Source organism: Falco biarmicus, chromosome 12 (assembly GCF_023638135.1).
Source record: "Falco biarmicus isolate bFalBia1 chromosome 12, bFalBia1.pri, whole genome shotgun sequence".
In the NCBI taxonomy this organism is placed as follows: domain Eukaryota; kingdom Metazoa; phylum Chordata; class Aves; order Falconiformes; family Falconidae; genus Falco; species Falco biarmicus.
Genome location: NC_079299.1, coordinates 30,783,925 through 30,808,424, shown reverse-complemented (window position 1 = coordinate 30,808,424; position 24,500 = coordinate 30,783,925). Strand labels below are relative to the sequence as shown.

Genomic DNA, 24,500 nt, shown 5'->3' with positions numbered 1-24,500 from the left:
GTCTGTTAATACTAGCAGCTCAGGGAGGTCTGCTGCTGGTGGAGGTAGGGAAAAGTTCTGGTTGTGGCCCTTACTGATTCTGAGCTTGGACCATAGTATACTCTGCCGTTGATATTCTGAGTCCTGGTGTTCTGTGAACCAGGCTGAGGTGTGAAACAAAGTATCTTTCTGTTTTCAGAAAGAGTAATATCTGTGGATAATTTGTATAGCTGTCAACAAAGGTATACACCTGTAAAGGAAGACAACTGTTGATGAAAGCACGTTCAGTGGTCATACTGTTCATTCCTTGGTTTGTGTTAGGAAGCTGGCTTTAGCAATTGGTTCTAGAGAAACGAAGTACTTGTAACAGTTGGTTAAATTAACTTCACTGAAAATATTTACTGTAGTGTAGCAACCTAATTAAAAATGCAGTAAAAATTATACCAAAAGATACATGTTCAGCATGATTTTTAGAAACTCAAAGGAAAGAAGAATATTAATAGCAAACCCCTGTAAATAATAGCACTAGCAAGTAGCTGTCTGATTAAGGCTGGATTTTTTCTTAACCTTCAGATGTTAAAATGCTTTTCAGCAAAGGTCTCATTGTACCTGCAGGTGTGAACTTCAGTGTGAAAATAAATTTGTTGGCAGAGAAACACTACTTCAGGAAAGAGTATTTTTAAGTAGTTACAAATATTAAACTGTATAAATATAGACATAGCAAGCAGATTACCTAATTTTTCACCCTGTCTATAGGCAAACTAAATAAAAAATTTAGCTTGATTTTGCTACTTGGTGGTTATTAAGGGCTGGCTGCATGGTACAAGATCAGCCTGCACCATCTGTTAAAGAGGAGATATTCTTTATCTTTATCTAGTTCTTGCTGATTACTGCTTCCTCTTGAAATCTTCCCTATTTCTTCTTTTTGTGGTCCCCTCTAGGCTAGAAGTCTTAACTTTGAAAGCATAACTCATTTTTACACAGTAGACTAAAGCCTGTTACAAAGTCTGCAGAGATCATTACTATTACACTGTAGTGTTCTGCCACATAATGTGTTGGGTGGTTGGGGTTTTTTTCCCATGCTTACGGACTTGTGATTTGGGAGCCGTTGTTGTGCTTTTGATTCATCTAACTTGTGAGAGTTCTGGTCAGGGACTGAGACCGTGCCATGCTAAATAAAACTAGAAAGTCAAAAGAGCAGGCTTGATTTTTATTTTTTTGTTTTGCAGTGAGGGGATGTATTTCTGAGCAGTGTTATACGGTAATAAGGAAGAGCTTTGGACAAAAGATAGGGTACCTGTTGCCTTATAGAGGGCACCCCCTTCAGCCGTCTTTGGCACCTGTACCCTACTGAAACTGGCATAGTATCTTCTGAGTGGGCACCACATCAGACTAGCAGATGGCTTGGAGCAGAATCTTGCCAGAAAACAGTTTGTGCATGAAGTTTTAAATATTAGAGGCCTGGACTTCCATCTGAGAGTGCTGTAAGAGCAGACCATGCATAGCTTTTCTGCCTGGGGTTAAAGGATGTGTAGTACCTATTCCAGCTTAGAGTAATTAACTTTGAAAGTCAAACAGTGGCTTCCATTGCTGTGGAATACAAAACTTTGGCTCTAGTGAATCAAGATCAAGGTTTCATAGAAAGATGAGTAAGAAACATAATGAAACTTCCTACCAGTACTTAATGTCATTAACTTGGAGGCATTTGCAGTTATCTACAAAACAGTTTAGCAGTTAAGCACAATTTTCAACCAAAACCAGTTTAGTTAGGTATTGTGGAAGATGGTTTCACAAGCATGGTACAGAGGGCTATGTGTTTGTAATTTGTATAATAACACCATACGTTCATGAAGCTACCTGGAAGAAGAACCTAGAAGAAGAAAACTATTCATAAAGACTGCGCAGAAAAGTCTGTCCAGGAAATGCTGATGTGCCCTGATAGTAACAACATGAGCGGAGAAGCAGGTCGTCCTTAGGCTATTTTAGAATTGAACTGTAAACACCCTCCAAGTGCTGAATGTTTGGGTTCTTGGGAAATATTGGATATTGCGAAGCAATGTGCTTTGTTCACCTTTAAATATTTGCCTTAGTACCCTCTGTACGTAGAAAAAAATTGAAGCTGTGTGTTAAATAGCAGATGCTACTTTTTTTTTATTTATTTGTGCGCATTTTGCTTTGAGTAACTATATTCCTGTAATTTGGATCTTTTTTTATTGTTAGATGCTCTGAGCAACACTCGCCTCTGGTTTTTAGCCATTGAATTTAACAGCTCCTGGCTTGACTTAAATGGGTTCAGAACTTTTCCAGCTTTTTTTATAGGTACTGGTAACTTGGAAGTGTGGTATTTTTGAGGTTAGTTTTTATTTCTGAAAAAAACCCTAAGCTGACAGTGTTACTCTTCAGGATTAGTTAACCAATGAAAAAAAGCAAAACTAAAATACCAGCAACCCAAGAACTTCTGAAAATAATTTTATTCATGTTTCCCAAACAAATATATCCTGAAAATATCCAGCAGTAGCAAAGACACCAGCTGTGGACAGGAGCAGGGATGTTTTTTCCAAACTGCCAAATCAATGTTGTTTTCTTTTCCACTGTGTAAACTTTGTCAACAAAACTGGTTCTGTGAGAGCCATTGAAAATATTTCACCATATTCCAAATGTGACTGCCACAAATTAACTGCTAAAACTACAACAAGCACGTTTGAACTGGCAAATAGAATTGGCACGTTTCTTTGTCAGACTGCATGCAATTGTGCTGTGTGGTTGTAGGAAATCGCAGTTCATCTAGAAACACCCTTTTGTTACTGTGTCTTATTAACATTTAGAAAGCTACATTAATTAAGGTTGTGGCACTCAGCAACAAAACAGATGAAATTCACGATTAAAGTGGATGATAAGACCATAACTACTGTGCCTGGGTGAAACTAGGGAATTCTGGACATGGGATAATTTGAGGTAAGTTATTTGCTCTGTTGGATAGGCACAACAGTTGGAAATTCTGGCAAAGAATGTGAATCTTACTGCACTGCTTTATTTCAGAGTGTGTTTTAAATGTGTATGCTTTTCACTAGCATGGTAGCTGCAATTGTGGGATGAAGGGGAGGAAGGGAAGATAGAGCTGTGGCCTTTGCAAATGTTTTGTGAGACTCATCTTGGCATGAGATAGAAACAGTCACAGCCCCTTACACAGCTTCATCTTGTGCCAGTGTTCCCAGTTAACAATTATGCAGACAATGGTTTTGATTGTGTGCATACATCAACACCCCTCCCCCCAAATGTAAGGAGATTGTGCATCTCTAGTTGAGAAAAGCAACATAAACTGTAAACTGGGAACTCTCACACTTGTTATGCTATTTTAAGATACCCTTTGCAAACATAATCTGGCCATATAGAGTACCAGGAGCACTATGTGTGTACTTATATGCCATCAGAGACCTCCTGCCTATCAGCATTGCTCTCCTGCAGAGTCTCTGCTTACTGTCCTACAGTCTAGCATTTAACTGATTGTAATATTATAAATAGCCATGTGCTACCACACAGAACGAGGCTAGCACATGGCTAATTACAAGTATACAGTAATTAACTATGAGCTAAACTCGCAGGAGAGTATGTGGTGGTGGTCTATGAGGTATGTAATCAGACTGTTTGTTAAACCTTGGGAGCCTTTCCAGTCTGTTAAGTAACTATACATAGTAATGAGACAATTTTTAAAAAACCATTTATGTTTATTTATGGACAAAAAATAGTCTGTCTTTTTCTGAGCTGCAGCTGAAGTATTGCTGCCTGATATATGAATGGTTAATTAAAATGATGTAACAGTAGGTACACATGCAACTTCTGCTTATCGGTGTGAGAATAATTTTCTAGGCGTTGTCTGTGTAAGAAGTTTAGTGTTATTTATTGTGAATATTATCCCTTGTTTCATGTATGTGTGGTAAAAACAGTAATACCATTTCTCCTCTTGGAGATTTGAATGTCAGGTTACTCGTTTTGTGGAGAGTCTGTTTCTGTATCTTGTTAAGCTTTATCTGACTTTTCTCCCTTTTCACATTGTAACAGTTGCCTGATAGTTTTGGTTTTATTTTTCTTCAGGATGTGTTTTCAGTGTGACTCCAAAACGCATCCACACCGGCATAGTGTAAGAACCATGGGGGTTAGGCCCTTTTGCTGGGTTACCTCCCGTTAATTGCTCTTCTTCATTACCCTGACAGCTGTTACTGTCTGTTCCAGATTACCGTGTATGAGGCCTCTCTTTATAAAATGTCAAGATGTCTACAGGGAAGTTAGATCAGACTCTTTCAAATACATTTAAATATGATACTTCTCCATACTGATCAAACCTTTTTAAAATAACTTGATATTGAAATACATTTTCTGATACACAGGTTCTTTTCTGATCTGTGTCAGTAAGGGAGCACGTCTAATTCTGTTAGGGTAATGTGACGTTGTTGAATATGATGAAAACACATGGGATATGTTCCTTTAAACTAGTGTCTTCAACTATTAACACATAGTCTACATGTGGCAGAGAAAGAAAAAGACTTAAGCACCTGTGTCTTAATTCCCAGTTTGGTACAATAATATGGTAAGAGCAAAGTTTACCAAACTTTCCTTACTGGTTGTACTGTAGTTTTAAATTGTATTCTGAATGTGGCTGCTGCTCATTAGAGTCTATGGATAGTTCACACCTTCCAGAGCTATTGTTTTAGGATACATTAATTTTATCTTAATGTGTTATTAGCACAGAAACATTCACATAGGGAAATGTCAGGCAGAAGGCAGTGGGGACCCTGCAAGTCTTTGGGGTGTGTATGCTGCCAGATTCAACCCAGATCCCAAATAGAATTGAAGGACGATGGCAGCTGAAGGAGTCTCTTCGTTGTAAAAATATTTTTATGCCTTTACCATCAAAAAATGTAGGCTTGGATGGTTTGATTAGATCCAAGTTTCCTTGATTTTTATTATGTGGATAAAAGTAGTCTATTTTTGTCTGTGCTGATAGTTGAAGTGTTTCACACCTGGACTGTTGTTGGTATTTGATCATTATAAGAAGTTTGAAAGGGACACTTATTTCCTAGGAACTGTATTCTTTTTAGCTTTTTTCAGTGATGATTCTAAAAGATGATTTAGTCTCATTAAATTTTAATCCCAGCGTAGCTCCATGTAGCTTCAGTAGTATCAGAGAGAACTGATAGTTCTCTCAGGGTCAGAAGAAAATAGGATTGCATTGTCTGTGCAGAGAGGTTCTGTCTCCTGGGCTGTAATTGGCACATGTGGTCAATTATTGTTTTGAAATCTCTACTTGCACTAAGCACAATCCCTCATCTCCGCTTTAGGCACGTGGTGGCTGTGCTATCCCCTAACTTAGGCCAGTGTCTAAATAATGTCAGAATAGAGATCAAGGTTCTGGGGCCAAATTAGTTTGTAATAGAGGAAAGCAGACAGTCCTGTCTAGAGGCATAATGTAGGTCATAACTTTTAAGTGGTGTCTTTGTCACGACAGTGGATTGACAGCAACCAAATACAGAGGTTATCCAATTGACTGGAAAGACTTTAACATAGTCTGCTATAATGGAATACCTCATTGTGGTGCAAACGTGCAATGGGGACATCCTGCTTACTCCTTAATTAGCATTGACAGAGTTCTGAAAATGTGGGTTAAAACTGCTTCTGTACTTGTTGATTGAAACTTCTGTTTGTGTGTAGTGTTTTCATTTTGTTTTCCTGTGAACTTGGCAAAACTCTGACCTTTAAAAAACAAGAATTCAGACAAAATGTTGTGTATCTCTGTCATGTATTTTTTTTGGTCACTTTATGCAGTGTTATCTTGGTCTTTGCAATTACATTTTGTTGCATATGGCTTGATCCCCATCTCTTTCTCTTTTTGCAGCTTCCCCTCAAACTCATGTTCCTGTAGAAGATGATGCAGCGCATGTAGTTAAAGTGGTAATGTGTAATCTCATTTCTAAATTGTTAACTTGTATGCAGTTCTTTCTCTTAATTATCTATCCTTATTTTGAGCCTTGGGTCTGTATTGCAGGCTTGTGGCTTTTGGTTTTTTCCCTATTTTTGATATCTTGATACAGTTTCCCTCTAGGGAGTACATTTGGCATTTCCATGACACGCAGTATTTTCTTGACTTGATTCTTTCCTTTCCTTGATTACTGCCCTCAGCAGTTTGGTAAGGAAAATCAGACTGTGAACTTAAACATACATGATCTACAATTTTTCTGAAAATAGTATCTTAAATAATTCCTGAAAGAATCTGTGTCGTTTAGAAAAGTTGTTTGGCAACACATTTTCATTTTTACCTACTTATTAAAATTACATTTCAGATGTCATGATATATGGGGGGTGGGGAAAAAATGTCTCATACAATTTTCCTTAGAAACTGTTGTGTTTCTAATGCATTTAATGATACTAAGTTTATTTATTTCTCAACAGGAGTATCTTGAAAACGGCCCCTTATTTTCCGAACTGAAATTTTACCAGAGGGCTGCAAAACAAGAGCATAGTAAGTAATATACCAGTTCTGATTCAGGGAGATTTAAGAACAAGTTTGGGTTTAACTACTGCTAATAAAAACTGTTGCTTTAGAGCTTGATAGCTGACTCATTTCATGTACACTGAAAGAGTCCTGGTTGGTGCTGTAGTATATTTAGATTGCTATAGGTTTCTTTGCTTGTCCTTTCTGATCAGAAGGGAGAACAGAAGCATGCCAGATTTGTTACATGCACACTTCAGAGTGCACAACAATGAAAGGGCTCCAGAGAGAGGCCAGCCTTAGAACAGAGGTACTGCATGGACTAATTGGTGACAGTATTTCTGCTAGTAACTGTTTCCATGTGCAGAGCCAAAAGTGTGTAATCAACACAAGACTTAATAGTAATCAAGGCACTTGATTCTGTAGACACTTAAGCATGGGTGTGATTTATTCATGGTAATTTCAGATGGCTTATATTGCTGGTAGACTTGAGCGCTTTTGATGGCTTGAAGCATTCTGTCTCAAATAAAGTAGAGCTTCTAAAACAGGGGTCCTCAAACTACGGTCTGGGGGCCTCAATCCGGCCCCCGGTATTTACAGACCCCCCCGCCCCCCCCCAGTGGTTGAGAGGGGAAACCAAGCAGCCACAGATGGCTGCCTGCCACTTCATCCACGCACGCGGCCCCCTGTTTAAAAAGTTTGAGGACCCCTGTTCTAAAGGAATTATTTCTTCAGCTATTGATAATTTCTTACCTGCCTTCTAAGGGAACAAAGTGCTACATCGCTAGAACAAAACACTGCTGCTTGATTTGCAGAATGCCAAGAACTCTATTCTAAAGTTACAATCTGAATTGTTTGCTAGACAAACTGCCAAACAGGTCTTATTTGTTTCATTGTTTCATTCAAAGTCTTGGCTTGATATCTGAAACAAAGCCAACAAAAAACCTCCACACCAAACCTGAAATTCTTTAGCTACCTTTAAACCAATGTTATCTTTTTCTTATCGTTAACAGTAAGAAAATGGATGAATCTCAAGAAAATAAGATGTTTAGGAATTCCAGTGTTTTGGGGATCAGGCTTGGCTGAGTACAAGGGGAAAAGGTACTAAGATTAATTGTAATTAAGCCTCAAATTGATTGAAGATCCATTTTTCAACAAAATGGAGATAAGTCCTTTCAATTTGACACAAACTTTCAGTCTTGTCTTAAAGGATTCATCCCTCATATATTTCCTGGTAGCTATAGATTCATGGTCATGGAGAGACTAGGAGAAGACCTTCAAAGAATCTTTGAAGATTGTGGAAGCAGATTTAAGAAGGAGACTGTTCTGCAACTTGGGGCACGAATGGTATGTACAGAGAGAGAGAGGAGATTGCTATGTCTCAAACTTGCCGAGTTAAACTAGAAAATTACCTTTCTAATATAGTTCCTTTAGATAGCTCTTGAGTTCTTGAGTTTAGAATTAAACATATGAATGCTATGGGGTTTTTTTTGTTTGTGGGTTTTTGGTGTGGGTTTTTTTTTTTTTTTTTTTTTTTTTGTTACATCAGATGAGTATTAAGTAGAAAACCAAGACCACCCCTGCAGACTGGAAGATGGTGGGCTCAAGCCAATTTTTTTTCTAATAGGTAAAAACATAAACCATACACTTAAAAATGTGTCTAGACTGAGATGTGTAAGCCTATTCTCATATACTTCAACTTGTATTGATTTTTACTTCTTTCCCCACTGTCTGAAGGGTATTGTATTAGACATCCATATTTGTCAAAGTTCACAATTGCATGCCTGAATGCAAAATTTTCAGTGTGTTTGCTGAGTGCACTGGTTGTACAGACCAGGATTAGGCTACTCTGAAACTATCTGGTTTGTTTTCAAGTGTGTGTAGACTGGCACATAACAGAAGACTGTATATGTGCTCCTCTGTAGTATCATTTGTGTTGTGAAAAACTGCTGTTACTGAGCAGAGGTGCACAGCAAATGGAGTAGAGACAATGGTCATAAGTTGCAGGAAGAGGAACTCTGAGTATAAAGGAAAAATTTTTGCAGAGTACCTTAGCACTCGAACATGCTTCTCAGAGGCTGTGAAACATGCATCCTTGGGGAGTTCTAAAACCTGACCATTCAATATATTGTACAACGTGATCTAACTTACATTAGTCCTGCTTGAAGCAGGGGGTTTAGACTGGACACCTCCAAAGTTTCCTTTTAATGTAAATATTAATAATTAAAAAAAAGTGAAGGTCTTTTGTATTCACATAATTGACAGACTTGTAAGCGTGTTCATACACTCCAAAAGCCAGGATTAGATTGTCCTTTTTATGAGTTGCTGAGTGCAACCGTGTTTTTTAGTAAGTTAGAGCTCTAGTAACTCAGTAAGGAGCTGAAGAAGGAGGATGATGCAAGGGGTTGGTGATATGAAATGCAGGTCATATAATAACTGGCAGGATCAAATGTATTATAAATCAGGGCTGATTGAGTATGTTCTTTGTAAGAGCTTGGTGTTCTCAGCATTTCCTCTAGCATAAAGTACTAGTTTCGTTCTTGCTTTGTGACCTTAGAAGCTGATACTCGCAGGCAGTTACACAGAGATAACTCATGGCAATGTATGGCTTGTTTATGATTTCCCATCAGCTATGTGCCTGGTGGGAACAGACCCTGTGGACAGAATGAGTAATCCTAGTGCTCTAACTCCAAACAAATTTGTCAGCTCAGTCTGTGTAGCCCTTGATTTCACTGTATAAGTGAGAAATATTTGGTGGTAGGGTTAGGAGCAGAGTGGAGGAGATGATGATGTTTTCTTTACTGTTCTAAATCCTTTCCTAGTTGGATACTTTGGAATATATACATGAAAATGAGTATGTTCATGGTGACATTAAAGCAGCAAATCTACTTTTGGGCTACACCAATCCACACGAGGTAAGCATGTTTACAACTTTTCTACACTGTTACTCTAATGTGTTTATAACTGTTTAATTGTTTTAAGTTATTTATATTCTGCATTAATAAAGGGTAAACTAATCAAGAGGCTAAGTTGGAGGACATAATTGCTGTTCTAGGTTATGCCAGTTTAAGTGTATCAGTAGAGTTTAAGGATGTGGCCTGTTGTATTTTTATTCTTGGGGAGTTCTGGCTTTCAAAGGTAGTAATGAATTGTGTTTCCATGCCACTAACTCTTACGTCCTGCTCGTTGTAGGGGATATAACAGGTAAGTAGGATTAAGGTTGCTGCTCTCTAACACTCTAAAGCCTAAAACTAGCCTTGAAATGGAGGTGTTTTGGTGAAACATTTTGAAATAAACCTTTTGATTCTGTCACGCTTCACATACTCTAATGATGTCTTTTTTCTTCAGTTGATAAAATCTAAGTATGCTTTTTTCTTGGAAAAAAAAAATTAGAAAAAAAGGACATCTTTAACTTCACTTAACTATAATTAGCTCTAAGCAGTACTTCTTTTCTTCAATTTTTGTTTTTCTGCTGCAGTGATGAAGAAACAGGTCTTGCAAAACAGCTCACTGCCATTGGAAGTTGAACTGTTGAACTATATTTGCTTTTTTACAAGTTTCAAGTTAAATGGTTGAGTCGAATATGAACTAGAACACATAGTTTAAAAACTATTATGGCTGTTTAAAACAACGACGGTTTTAGACAGTGGTAGCAGCCAGTACATAATCTCAGTTTATGGTGTTTACCAGCCTGCTGAATCCAAAGAGGGAAGCTGTTTACAGGCAAAATGATATGCTACCCAAACCCCTTAACATAACTCAAATGACTGTTTTTGTCTTGGCTATTGTGTATTTTTATGACAGCAAGATATGCTGCTGTTTTTCACATTGAAATCATTTTGGAAGTGTCCATTTACAGTAATCATAAAATTTTAAGACATGTAGCTGACTTTGATCAGCTGCTTTTGAACTAGCCAGACTGTAGGGTGGTTTTCTGTTTTGTTTTTCATGTTGTCTGCATGAAGATCATGCTATACTAGTATTTGGTTTTCGTGAGTAGTAAATTCATTGCCAGATTAAAAATAAGGTGAGTTACTGGACAGAGGCTTTAGGTGGAAATATAATTTAAATTATATTTATTAAATAAAAGAAATCAATAGATATTCCATTGTATCCAGTAGCTAGGAGCTACTTACAAAGGAAGTACAAACAAATATGTACGAAGTGTATGTTACTGTTGAGAGGTTTTGTGTAGAATTTTCTTTCAGCAAAATTCCTTCTCCACTGAAAGTATTCTATAAAACTTTTTTAAAAGTTCACATTCTAATTCTGAAGAGCTAACAGAAGAGAATGTCTAATATTTGTAAGGTATGAATTAAACTTTCATTTCTCTATTATGCTTAAGAATACTTAGAGCTGATCAGATAAACTTCCTGGTCACGGACCTCAGAAATTCTGCAAGTGGCCACAGGTCTGCTGATTTCAGTGAAGCTGTGATAACTATACCATACCAGTCTACAATCACGTAGACAGTGGTGATTATTTCTAAATATATTTTAAAGGTAATGTGTACTATATTTAGGTTACGCAGCAGGGTAGATGGCTTAGTGGGACTGTTTCTGGCTCAATAAAAAAATATTTTCTGGACACAGGTTGCACAATATCTTGAAACATGTATGCTTTGTGTCTTTTGGGGCATGAAAAGAAAGGATGATCTTACCAACACCACAGCTAAAACTTCTAAATTGGCGGCTCTACATATGCCACTAATTCCCCTGGAATTGTTGCCTCTGATGTGCCATCTGCCCTTATACTTCAATAAATGTTCTTTACCTGGCTTAGGAGCAGTACTAGACAATATTCGTGCTTAGATTCAGGTATTCAGAACTGTAAATGTGTACTTGCACAGACAATTTTGCATTTATCATGTCTTAGCTATTTGCATGTGCCATCAATTTGCATGTAATTTTGCCGTGAAAGTTGCTTCTTCCTATTCCAAATGTGTCCAGTTCCTATGTAAGGCTTGGTGATGCTGCAACAGCCTTTTCTACAAATCAGGCTGTCTTTATAACATGCTGGTGAGCTGAAAGTATTATGTATTTACCAGAACGGTATTTTGGGAAGCTGTGGAGCATTACCACTGACTAAATATTTAGACCATAATATGGAATATTCTGTCCTGTATCCTCTAAACTGTTGTTGGAGATGCTGTATTTTAATTTGACAATCTTCTAGTAAGCTTAAACACTTTAGATAAAACCTCAGACACTGTTATTGCTACCAAATGCCTGTGAGGTGTTTTGTCCAGCCTTCTCTCTCTGCTGAAATGGTGGATGGCTAGATTGCCTTGCTCTTGTTTTTTGTTAAATCAACGGACAAGGAGGTAAAGTGATCCAACTAATCTCATAAATAGGGAGTGAGAGCATCTAGCCAGTGGCAAACTCAGGCTCAGGAATGCAAGCTGAGAGACCTGTAGCTCCACTGGGAGTTGGCATAATAAAGCTGTCTGACCTAACGATTTCTGTGGTGAGGTTTTTTTAAGAATTTGATGCTAGTGGGTTCTTGTTCTTTAGGATCTATGATTTTAAGAGAAAATAAATAAGAAATGTTCTTTTTAAAGAAACCCATTGCGAATCTCTTAAAAACTATATATAGGTATATGTTCAAAATATATTTCCATATTATGTTTTGGTGAAGAGACATAAGCGTTTGTACCTTTATACTCAACTTTACTTCTTTTTTTGTCATTTAATGGCTGTTCATGTATACTCTTATGTGTAAATTTGTGGCTGACTTCCTGCAGTTTCAAAAAAGATCATTTTTCTATCTTAGACTTTCTGCTGCTACTCTCTGCCTTCTGTAAATTAACCTGGTAAATTCACACAACAGCCAATAAATATCGTAGTCCCCTTTTTGAAAGAACATGTGAAATCCATACTGCTATCCCCTACCTTCTGTGGCAAGGCAGAGAAACAAATAAAGTAAAGGTCCTGTCACTCTGTGACCTTCAAATGATGTTTAGAAATGGTTAGAAGATCAGAATCAACTGACCTCAAAGAGCAGCTTGCTGCAGATCTATTCAATAGAAGGGAGCGAGGCCATTCAGTGAGTTACAGGTCAAAAGATCAATTCTCTAGTCAATATGTTTCTGAACATGGGCCCAGCACAATGACTGACAGAATAGGAGTGATGTACTGAGGGAAGTACATAGCCCATGAATCTCGGAGAGGCCTGAAAGAAAACTTGAAGTGATCATACCTATAAATTACAGAACAAGTGAAGCACTGTATTGCAGCAAGTTAAAGATAATTTGGTGCATAGTAGCAACTGTATGATAAAGCAGAAGAAACATTATTGATACAGACTCTAAAAAAGAAATTCAAATCCATTAAACCCTTTTAAATTGTGTTACTATTAAAAGAGGCAAGCGGTCATCAGACAAAAGCTTAAAATCAGAGTTTTTAATAAATGAAATGAGGCTTGGAAGAATGCCTCTTCAAAACAATTACTTTGTAGTATTTTCTTTTTCCCCCATGGAATATATGGGCAGACATGCTGCAATATTGCAGACTCAAGTCTGCACCAGAAGTGGACGATTTGGGTTTTTAAGCTGTAGATTTTCATTGCATTTGCACTTCAGTTCTGATTTAGATTTTAAGTGTTCCTTAGAAAAGGTAGTCATAGAATAAAACTCAGACTTGATTATCATAGATAGCCCTGACTGTGAAAAGGAAAAAATAAGAATACAAAAATGTTTCAAATTGTTACATTTTTAAGACCAGCTTTCAGTGGACCAGTATAGAAGATACAAAGCTCACACACTGATCATGTGGGAAAAACATGCATGAAAAAAATTCCAACTTTAAGCCATTTTTAATTGCGAGGTGAATCATTGTGATTCCTGCTCATTAGTCCTGTATGACAGATTAGCTAAAGAGCAGATGAATCTAGAGAAGTGAAAATCTTTTCTGTTCTCCTTTGCATGTTTTTAGGAAGGATGCAGCATGCAGAGATACTATACAGAAACAGTTGAGTTTTAACTTACGGATGCTGCCTAGCCCCTTGATGTGAGATGTAACTTCTCAATCAGATGGCCTTAGTTTTCTTTCATCAGTCCTACTGCTCTGTGTGGATAGAACTGTTTACACTGGTTTAATTTCTTCCTGTAGTAATGGCCCAAATACCTTGGGGTTCAATTGGTTCCAGCATTGGGACTTGCCACCAAAGTCACACAAGATTTCTTCCTCTCTGTCCTTTGTTTTAACCTGCTTTCCTTCTACCTTGGCTTCTATTTTGTGAAAGATGCTATTTTTGTCCCAAACACTACATTTTGGACTTCGTATCCCAAGATGGACTTCAGTTTACCTTTAGCCTTTTCTAAGTGTAGTGTGCAGCTGAAGTTGACAGCACTATGGCCATTAGCAACCAATCTGCCTCTTATTAGAAGGTGTCTACTTATTTATCGTGCATTACATAAGCCTAGTAACAGAACCACTGGAAAGAAAATGTACAAAGAAAATCACTGTATTGTTACCCTTTCAGCGATAACTCCTGCTATGTGTACTTCGAGATAAAGAAAATACTGTGAGAATCCAAAGTGCCAGGCTTACAACTTCCCAGATCAGTGCACTTATATATTATAATGTATTACAGGTTGTAAGAATTTTATATGTTTAGCAGATATTTAGCATTTCAGATACAAAGCACAGCGAGGGAGGCTTGCACAGAAAGGACAAGGACTGCTGAATCTACAGCTGGTTGATTGTGCACATAATTATTTGCGCCTGTGTGGCTGTTGGGTTGAATAAGATGGGCACATTCATGTTTGCATGAAATTAAGTGTGAAGGCAAGAAATCTGGCTCCTAATCTATAACAAAATCTATTAATAACTCACTGTGCTAAGAACTGCTTAGTCGGACAGGGGTGTGTAAAAAAAGAGAAAACGAGCAAAAACAAGTGTTAAGTAGGTGTGTGGAAAGGGATGTACAATGTAACACAGCTAAACCCAGCTGTTTTAGGCTTGCCTTGCCCTTGCACCTTCATCATCCATGTTACCATTTCTTTTTTCAAGTGTCTTTGTTTATCTTGCTCCGGGTGTGTTTTGTTCTCTTTTTGTTCTTATTTGTTTTGTTGTTCCAAAAAAAAGCATGCAGATGAAAAATATTTATGGTATGGAAAAACAGACTAATGCTGACTTAATTTTTTTCAATATTCTTTAATATTCATCTTCTTTCCCCTCCCTATACCCTTAAAAAACGTGCAACCACCTACCTACAAATTCATTAACTACCCCTACCCACTGGTTCTGAGCAAATTTGGAAGGGCATACTATGTTACATTATCAAAAAGTGACAATTAGCTATAAAGAACTATATATCTTTTTAATGATGAAAGGGTTATAATGAGAATTGATGAAATGAAATTAATGGTAATTTAAAATAATGTAGTCATTCTGATAATGATTGTGACAAGGTTGTAATAGTGCATTGCTGCTTTTGTACAAGCTGAAGGGGATTGACTTTTGTTGGTAGCCAAGAGGCTTTTCTTTGGGAGGCTACCATCAGTTGCATGTTTGTGGAAAAAATTTGATGCAAAAGTTGTGGAAATGATAAATGGCACAGCCAGAAGTAAGCTGAACAGTGACACTCATGACCAACTTTGGGAGCAAACTGTGGTGCAGTCATAGATGTTATTACAATTGCATGTAAGTGGCTTTAAGAAGTGGTTGATTCTTGGTTTACAGGTCTTGCCACCATCAGTCAAGGCAGGATAACCTAAAGCTACCTCTTGCTTTTAAAAGTTTTTTTTCAGTATAAATTTAAAACTGCTCTGCTGATACTACTACAGAAAGTATTTTAAGCAAATCTGTTGCTTAACAATGGATTAAGAGTACCTAGTTACTATGATTCATCTGCAGGATAACTGGTAACTTTTTTACATAGTTCAAGTTTGACTAGCAAATATTTGTAGCTACTTTCTAGATATCCTGTTGTTAATATAGTTTGAAAGACCCCCAAGGCTGGGCTGCCATATGGGAGTGTCTATCACATTAGCTAGCGTTCCCAGCCCAGGCAGAACCAGAGAGCTGGCAGAGAAGCTTTTGTTGTATTGTTTTTTCTAACAGTTAAAAACCTCATTTTAATATAAGGCATAGCCTCAATTTTTAAAGGTTGAAATCCGCTCTGATTTTCGTCTTACTCTGGTCAACTGTACGTCAGAAATCTATAGTCAAGCAAAATCCAAAATGCACCACTTAGCATGGGAAGAATACACCTTCTAGCCTGCTCTGTCCTTCCCAGCCCACAAAGGATGCAGAAGACTTGAAAACTTGGTATTAGGGTAGTTCAACTTAGTTCTATCACACTGACTGTGGGCTCAATTAGGACAGGTACCAGAGCATCAGGAATACATTGGAGAACAGATGCAGGAGAAAATCAAATCAGTCAACCCAACAAAGTTTTTGCCTCGTTCCAGATTTTCTAAATGTGCCTACAGTCTTTAATCTTGTCTCACAGTTTGTATAGTCTGTCAGGTGAAAAACCTCATCGGTAATCTTAAAAGCCATCACCCTGCAGGAAGTGAGGGCTGCATCCCAGCTTACACGCTCCAAATAAGCACAGATCCTGCAGCAGAAACAGTAAAACCAAGAGACCAGCCATCCCAGGATTTGAAGCTGCCTGGAGCACAAACAGGAATCAGTAGTTCAACAGAATGTGCTACAAAATAATGCGTTAAATTTTCTTGAGGATTTTTTGTTTGTTTCCTCTACCAGGAGTGACATAATTAAATTACAAGTAAGTGCCAGCAGAGTTTATGTTAGACTTTTATAAGATAAGCTGTTTTTTAGTGACAGGAGACAAAACTAAGGTTTGAATAAGAAGAAGTTTTTCTTTTTAATATAGTATGATGTAGCTTTTGTCCCAGAGATCAGTTCCTTTGGCAATATAGGAGCAATCTGTAGCTTTTTCTTTGTTTTCTTTTTAAAGTGGAAGTACCATACTTGGATATTTATAAAAAAAAAGGCCAATTACCTGATGTGAGAACTGGTCAATGTAAGGGGCAAAGGCCAGGCTGAAGTGAGAAAATAACCTGTGGGATATTGTGGAATGGACAGAGTGATTAGATTCCACTGCTTTCAACAAGTTACTGCTCGTCGGCTGCAATGCAGTAATTGACCATGTGAATGTAGTAAGTCTACCCCTGTTGGAGGGTAGAACGTGTTAATCTGAACTTCATGGAGTGGACTTGTGCCCTTAATCTAAATTATGTGGGTGGCAGAACTGACACGGATGCAGTACTGCATGCACTGTCTATAGAGAAGTAGAGGGGTAGGAGCCAGATTGCATGTTCAGGTTTGTCTTGACAGGAAGCAGAAGAACAGAAAGTAAAATTCAGCTGTCCTGAGCTGTTCTGTTTTCAGTTTCAAAATACCATAAAAGTTTGCAAGACTAAGTTTTAAAGTCACTTAATACTTTTGCAGTTAAGTCCCAAGATTATGCAAGTGCGTATTCCAGATATGTCATTCAGAACTGTGGTTCTTTAGGTAGCTATACTGAAGCATCTTGGGGAAAGAAAAAAAAAATCACCTGTGCCAGGATGGAAGGGTAAATGTGGCAGAATGCATGAGCTTGCTGCTCAAGTAGGGACCCAATTTTTTTCTCTTACACTGATTTAGCTCCATGCTTCAGAGTAACTGAGAGTGAAATCTGGCTCTGTGCCTTTTCAAAATGTATTGTAAATTCAGGAGTGATTTCCTAAGATTGCTTTCTGGGTGGGGAGGAGGCAATTTATTTTGCTTTGCTTTATCTTACACTTTATGTTTAAATAGTCATTGCCAGTGTGAAGTTACTGACTGACATTCAAAACAATGAGACTATAGTTAGGCTAATGCCCAGCAGCCCTGTGGGCATGGTCCCTGTTAGCGCTAGAGCTCTGTGTCCAGTCTTGCTGCAAGCTGCTGCCTCTCACTTCCTCTGGTTGGCTTTTGAGTTGCACTGCTGTTATGAAATTGCACAGTCTCAGCCGATGGAAAATTTGAACAGAGGTGTGTATGTGCCTGTTTAAGTAAGTAGGGGAAGGGGTCCCAAAAGCAACGTGAGGATACATAAAAGGCATATTGCAGTTTATGATGTCTAGGGTGCCCACCTGGAGAGGAGAGAGCTTAGGAACAAAATAAAAAGACTGAAATTCTCCTCAACTCTGAAATAAGGTAAGAGTATAGTAGTGGAAGGATTTAAATGGGGAGGGCAGCTGTTATAGCCCCCAGTTGTACATATTTTATCCTGAGGCACCATTTGGTTTAATAAAATTTAGATCTAAGGCTGTCCTTAACCCATCAGTTTCTTAAGACTTAATTATAAAGGTTATACTTTCAAAGGACAAAAGCATTATTCATTTGTCTGTTCATGTCTTCCAGGTTTATCTTGCAGATTATGGACTTTCCTACAGATATTGTCCCAATGGGAACCACAAACAGTATCAGGAAAATCCTAGGAAGGGCCATAATGGGACAATAGAGTTTACCAGCGTAGATGCCCACAAGGGAGTAGGTAGGTTTCTTTTTTGTTTTTTTTTTTTTTTTTTTTTTATTTCAGAGGAGTGATTACAGAATGAGTAATCAGGCTGTGTGAGCTGATGTATACAATAGTAGTAGTCTTGGGTATTGCTCAGGGTTGATCAGACCCTTGTGTGATGACCTCTTCTTGTACCTGGGAATGCTTCTCCGGGGCTGGTGGGGGAAGGGGGCCAGCTTGATTAAAACTGAAAGGCTGCTGCATGTATGGTGCTGGAAGGTGGACCCTAAGAAGAGCTTGCCATTAAACTTAATTGGTTCGTGTTGGGAGTAGTGGTTTGTGTTTGCTATACTCTGTAGAGGCAGAGGCAATATTTACTAATGTTGCATTGTCAAGGAAAAATGTTTTGAGTCTGCACTGTCCTTTAGGGAGAGCTGTGCCTGAGTGTCACCATCTGTGTTATGAGAGGATATTTCAAGATGACATTCCTTCTGCAAGGAGAAAAACCTTTTTGGAAGCCATAAAGTGTTAACTTTTTGAAATCTTTTTTCCAGTAACCTTTCATATATCTTACTTATTTAAACTCACTTTGATGGTATTGGAAACACATTTGCAGGTAAATTACATACATAGTCCTTTTATTGGATATTGATTGTACTGCCTTGCATTCCAAGGCAGACTTAATTCAACAATTCCCTAATTAGTTAAAGTCATAACCTATGTCTTGTATTCATTTACCATTAATTAAACCTTAGCTGTTTATTACACTGCAGTTCAAATCCAATAGCAGACCCATAGAGCCATGGAAAAGGGAATGGGAGGTCAATATTGAAAATATATGGTGCAAAGTCCCACTGATGGCTGCATTGTTCACAATCAATATGGTCAATGCAACACAACTTTCTTAGTTGCTATGTCAGCAAGACTAAAAGTCAATTCTAATGTTATGCTAGTGAAAAAAATGGTGATTATTGAAAAACTTCGACTCTTGCTATGAAACAGTGTTTTTGTTAACTTTTCTTTCCCGTATTCCCCCCTCTCTCCCCCCTACCAAGATCTTCTAAAACAAAAGGAATGGTTTTCTGCTGCCAGCTTTGATAGTATCATAGTGTCACAAGCGATAACTGTGGAAATTTGTGCTTGTTAATAGCTGCTGAACTGTTACCTTAAACTAATACTTTCTAATGAGTTTTAGTTGGCACAAACAACTGTATATTATTGCTTTTTCTATTAAAAGGACCATTGACCATGTAATGTAGAGGGTCTTGATAATTTGCCGGCGCTGTTAAAACCTGCAGTCGTTTAACTTTGGTCATTAGGAAAAATGAAATAAGACTGTCAAGTATTTGCTACTAAGACAATTGCACAATTTCACCTGCTAAAAAATATTCTGTGGTGAAGAGGGCATCTGTTTCAGACTCTTCTAGCCCTCCCAAGCATACAGTGTGTTTTCTGGAGATCTGGCTGGCTGCTTTCCCTGGTAGCGTGAGCAATGTGGCTGTGTACTAGTGTTTGATGTGGATGGTGTTTGAAGAACAGGTAGAAGCTGGAGTATTTGCGATTTGACAGTTGGATAGTTACAGCAGCTTGTTTCTCGTGGGCAGGTATCTGTTGATGGGCATGTGATTACAGGACAGATAATTCCTTTTATTTGAAAGTCTAGGGAAATATTTCAACTTTCAACATTGTGCAAAAGGTGTGCACAATGCAAGTGTTAATTAAGTTGTTGTCTTCTGCAATCTGTGGGATAGATCACCCGGTCAAGTAGCTAAAGCCATGACAGAATGGGCGAAAAGCAGAGGACTCCAGAAAACAAAATATTCAGAAGGATAGCTTGGGTGAGCTTACCCCCATCTTACACTAGAAAATTTTTTGCTTGTTAGTAGCTGCAAACAGAAAATCCATGGATTTTTCTGATGCTTCTGCTGGAAAAGCCTGCAGAACACGATGTGGTATCTGGTATGTTGCAGACAATCCAAGCTATTCACATTGAATGCCTCAGCTCTGACTTTGTAACAGCCTGAATCCACTAAGGTCAAGTCACCAGTGTTTCCCATTTGCAGCAGGTCTCTCAGCATCCCAGGGAAAATATGCATCTGCAGCGACTTCTGTTGGAGATTGCACAGGTCTGGATGGCAGAACACAGTGACTGGTTTCCCTCATCTCATCTCTTGTGAGATTTAGATTTGTGGAGATGTTTCGGGATACTGAAAGACTTCCAACAGCTGGAGCAAAGGGCTGCTTTGCTCAACAATCTCTGTGCTCCCAACTCGTGATTGAGTCTCGGCACAATCCCATGTACCAAGTGAGGTGGGGTGTGCTTACGAAAAGTGTTTGAAGACTAGCTTCACTGTTGGCAAATAAAAGCTGCATAGACAGCATTCATTCCGGTAGAGTATTTTTTTATTTAAATACTCTTGGAATATAGTTCTAATTGTTAAATGTTATTTTATATAAATGAGGTCCTTTCCAGAGGTCATTTCCTGAATATACATGGCAACATAAATATCTCCAATCTCAGAAACCTTGACTATACCAGTCACTGTATTGAGCTAGACAAATGAGAACATTTTGACTTGCTCATAAAGGAGCTGCCTCAATATATACACCTATTGGAGGTACATGCTGAAACTTACAACAAAATTACAAATTTGTTGCTTTCAAAAGTGGCTCTTGGCAATACTTGAAGCTGATAACCCCCTTGCATAAAGCCAATCAAATGCAACCGCTTCCCATTAATTTAAATCAACACTGGTGTTTCCCTAGTTGAATCGAGAGTTTAACCCAGCTGCATGCCTATTTATTCCCCAAGCTATCTATGGAGTTCATCAGGTGTAGAGATTATGCAGTCCACAGAGATCCAGAAAGTTTCCTACTAGCGGCCACTGTGTGGTGACACTTCTGGGTGGTTGAATTAGTCCATATTCTTCTGACAGCTGATAAGGGCTGAGTTGAGTGTGCCGTTTCTGTGGCAGCTGATGACGAATCACTGCCTTCAAACAACGTACTTTAGCATGTGCCAGTGTATGCTGGTGGTGCTGGTGGCTTTGACCTTGTGCTGGAACTGAAAAGGAATTATCCCTGTGCTGGAAAATGATGGGAGCAGCTCCCTTGCCTCATGCCTCAGCATTTTGTGTTGGTTCTGGCTTTAGTTTTGTGTGGCTCACCTGTGCTCTGCCCAGCGCATGTGGGCCCCACAGGCTGGCTCTTCTGTGCTGTAGTGCTGCCCGGAGGCTTCCAGACTTGTCGGGTGTCTGCAAGTATTCATCACAACCAGACAGTTACATCCCCTGTCTGTGTCTTGGGTTCACTTTGAACCAAGTTGATACCCGAGTTGGCCTTTGCCACGTGATCTGACCCACACCATCAGCTTTTCTGTATGTGGTGGCTGGATCTCACTGCAACCAGCATGTGGGGTTTTTAAATTTAAAACCTTTCTATCTTGCAGCAAATTTCATGTAGCACAGCTGCACTGTTAGTTTTAGTGTAGTATTTGAGTGTATTCATTGTATTCATTTTTAAAGACCATACTGTATAAACAGTATTACATTTTTGTTTGTTGATTGATAATTAAAGAGAATTATATCTGCACCCAGTGTACATTTAAAAAATTGTTACATAGTTAGTGTTAAAAAGTAATATTTGGATCAATGTCTCCTATGGATTTTTGTAGATTTTCTACTCACTGAGGCATGCAGTCAATACCTAATTTCTCTGGAGATATACTGCGCTTAACATATTGAGTTTTTTTTAAATACTCCAGTCCTGTGCATTGAGTGCATAAGACCAGTTTTAATTTGCTATCATTGATGAACATAAGAATATGAACTGTCTATGTTGAATTCCCTCCAGCATATATTTGTGTTTGCCATCGATTTCAAGATGACTCTCCTCTTCCTTTTAACGATGGTTCACAGTAACTATTAGCAGTTTTGCCATCTCTCGCATTGGATAGAGGGCCTACCAAAATCCTTGCAGGTCTTCTATTTACATCTAGAATAGTAAAGGCTGCTTAAGACAGCGGTGGGACTTCTGACAGCCTTAAAGAGAAGTAGAATATCTGATGATGCTTGCCTCCTACTGGTTGTCACTTTTTGGTAGCTGGTGAATATGTTTTGTCTGAGCTGGTTTCATCAAGCAAAAGAGTGTGTGCCTGTTTTCATTTTCAGTATTAGGGGAAGGCAGTTCCAGCTATGTTTGATGTCTTTTTTTCAGCCAGTTCTTTGTGCCCCTCACACTGGGTCATTGCAACATGTGCTCCTGGAGGTCCAGCCAAATGCTTGTACACTGTTTGTACAGGGCAATGCAGGCATTGGGCTGATTGTAGGGAAGGCTCTGCAGTTCTTTTTCTTATTTTCCCCACTGGTCTGACAAAACTGTTGCAGTTTGCTATTAAGAACATAGCTCGATGCTTGTCCGTTTTTCTTTTTCTTTTATATGCGGGAGTTGACTAGAATATACACGGAGTTCCTTTTGTGAGGAAGGATGTGCAAGAATACAAACACCAATGCCTGGAAACACGCCCTTTCTAAGCCTGCATGGCTTCCAGAGAACAGAGCTCTAAATGGCTCTGGATCAAGAGGTTTATTTGGCATCTGTCCATGTATAGTTAGGATTCAGAGGGAGCCTGCTGGATTTTTTTGTTGGTCAAATGAATTATTGATTTGCTGTAGTTTGGTATGTCTTTCCCAAAGACTGTGTGCAGGACAAACTGTAAATCCTAAAAATAAAAGGAAAATATAACTGGTCTGGCAAAAAATGGGTGGAACTTTGCAGTGTAAAATAAATAAAAAGATATTTTCGTTTCTGAGTGTTTGATTAGAAATATGCGCCCAGCAGAAGATGGAGCAGGAGGTCATTGTAAGTGAAAGAAGAGGGGCTTTTGTGAAGATAAGATTGAACAGGTTCCTATAACCACCTCTGTAAGCTTATTGGGTCCTGCCAAGAATGTCCAGAAGTGGCAAAATAAGATGATGAGCCTCACAACTTTCTAGCAGAACTGATGAGTGTGGCTGGGAATTGGCTGTTTAATTTTGGCTGTTGTTGTTCTCTACGCCATGAGTTCAAAAAGTTAGTGAATCTCACAGCTGCTTGTCAGCCCCTACCTGTCAGCCCCTTACCTCTGTGATTTTTTTTCTGCCACACAGATGTGAAAGAAGAGTAAAACTTCCTGTCCCCACTCTCCTGCCACACGTTCTCCTCGCTGCAAGCTTGGAACATTTTACTTCCAACCAGGTATCTGCACCTCTTGCCACCACTATTTTATCTCCCACTCAGATCTTGTGGTGAAGTTCCCTTGCATCTTCTAAACTTCCCACTGCATAAACGTCTCCCCACCAAATCAGGACCCCAGCCCTCTTCCTTTCAGCACATCCCATTCCACCATCCTGATGATTATTCATTCTCTCTTCATGTTTAGAGGAGAATCCTGCAGCTGGCTGTACTCTTCGATTATGGCTGCAGCAGAGCAAGTGGGGAAACAGGGAGGCTCTGCAGTTACACCCTGCTGGTCCGTGGGTGCATGTAACTGCTTGTTTGCAGGCTGCTGTGCACGTGCCTGCACCCGCACATTAGGCGGTTGTGATTGTCCAGGAAAGCTCTGCTGTTGTGAAGAGGTTTGAGGATCACAGTTTGGGAACTTCTGGCCTTTAAGACCTGCTGGCTCACTGTGTGCTTGTGAGTTTGGCTGCATCAGGACAGCAGCAGTAGCGTTGCTGTTTTTGTGGGCTTTGAAACGAGTTATCCAGCTGCTGTGCTGGGACTGCATCCCATGACTGACAAGAGCCATGCTGATGTTTGGGCTGGTTGCCAGCTTTGATGCTGCCTTTGAGAGGGTGCGAGTCCTCAGGACTGTGAGGCCAGTATTGTCAGCACGGCACCTCTGTGACTGCCCAAGGCGAGGTCAGTGCTGGAGAGTGACAGTTGTATCCCCCCTGGGAACAACTGCGGGAACTTCTGCCAGTGCTGCAGTATGTTTCGTGCCGAGCAGCTGTATGAGCAGTTGAGTATAGCTGTAAGGTCCAAGTTTAGAAGAGAGCCCATAGCTGGCACCGGACAAGTGGCTTGTCGCCATGTCCCAGACTGAGTTCTCTGGAAGAGCTGTAGTACAGTTGTGGTGAGACCGTGTTTGCACTGGGTTTTTCCTTCCAGCGTTCTGTGGTGGTGGTTATTGTCAGTGAGTACGTCAGCAACATGCCAAGCTAATGGTGCAGAACTGTGTGTGAGGGGAGGGGAGGTTGTTCCTGGCCCCTGCTGACAGTTGCCCTGCCTGAGACTGGATAACTCTGTACAGAATGGCCTCCAAGCATTAACATTCATTGTAAATGTAACTCTATTTGTCTAACCTTTTCCCCGTAGCCACCCGCTCTATTCAGTTAGTCGCTATCCTGCTGCGGTGAACTCTCAGACTGACCAGTATCTTGGGGAAGCAATGCTTCATTAGCAGCCTTTTTTTTTTGTCTTTTCCTTTCCCCTGCCTTTAATAGAGGCACTGATTTTTGACAAGTCTTGTATTTGCCTGTTTTTTTTATCATCTCAATCTTGAACTAAGAAGTTCTATCACTTTTAGTTCATCTATTAAAAC

The 24,500-nt window shown here is 39.1% G+C and overlaps 1 protein-coding gene across 3 annotated transcripts in view; it reads left to right on the top strand.

The window, feature by feature from the left end:
* The window catches only part of VRK2 (VRK serine/threonine kinase 2), a 46,365-nt gene that overhangs the window by 5,192 nt on the left and 16,673 nt on the right, over nucleotides 1-24,500 (top strand). For all 3 annotated transcript variants that reach the window (XM_056356762.1, XM_056356763.1, XM_056356761.1), the window contains 6 exons: nucleotides 5,870-5,925; nucleotides 6,424-6,493; nucleotides 7,477-7,564; nucleotides 7,702-7,810; nucleotides 9,286-9,378; nucleotides 17,821-17,953. In XM_056356762.1, coding sequence (XP_056212737.1) covers nucleotides 5,870-5,925; nucleotides 6,424-6,493; nucleotides 7,477-7,564; nucleotides 7,702-7,810; nucleotides 9,286-9,378; nucleotides 17,821-17,953 — 549 coding nt within the window. The remainder of the gene's footprint in view (nucleotides 1-5,869; nucleotides 5,926-6,423; nucleotides 6,494-7,476; nucleotides 7,565-7,701; nucleotides 7,811-9,285; nucleotides 9,379-17,820; nucleotides 17,954-24,500) is intronic.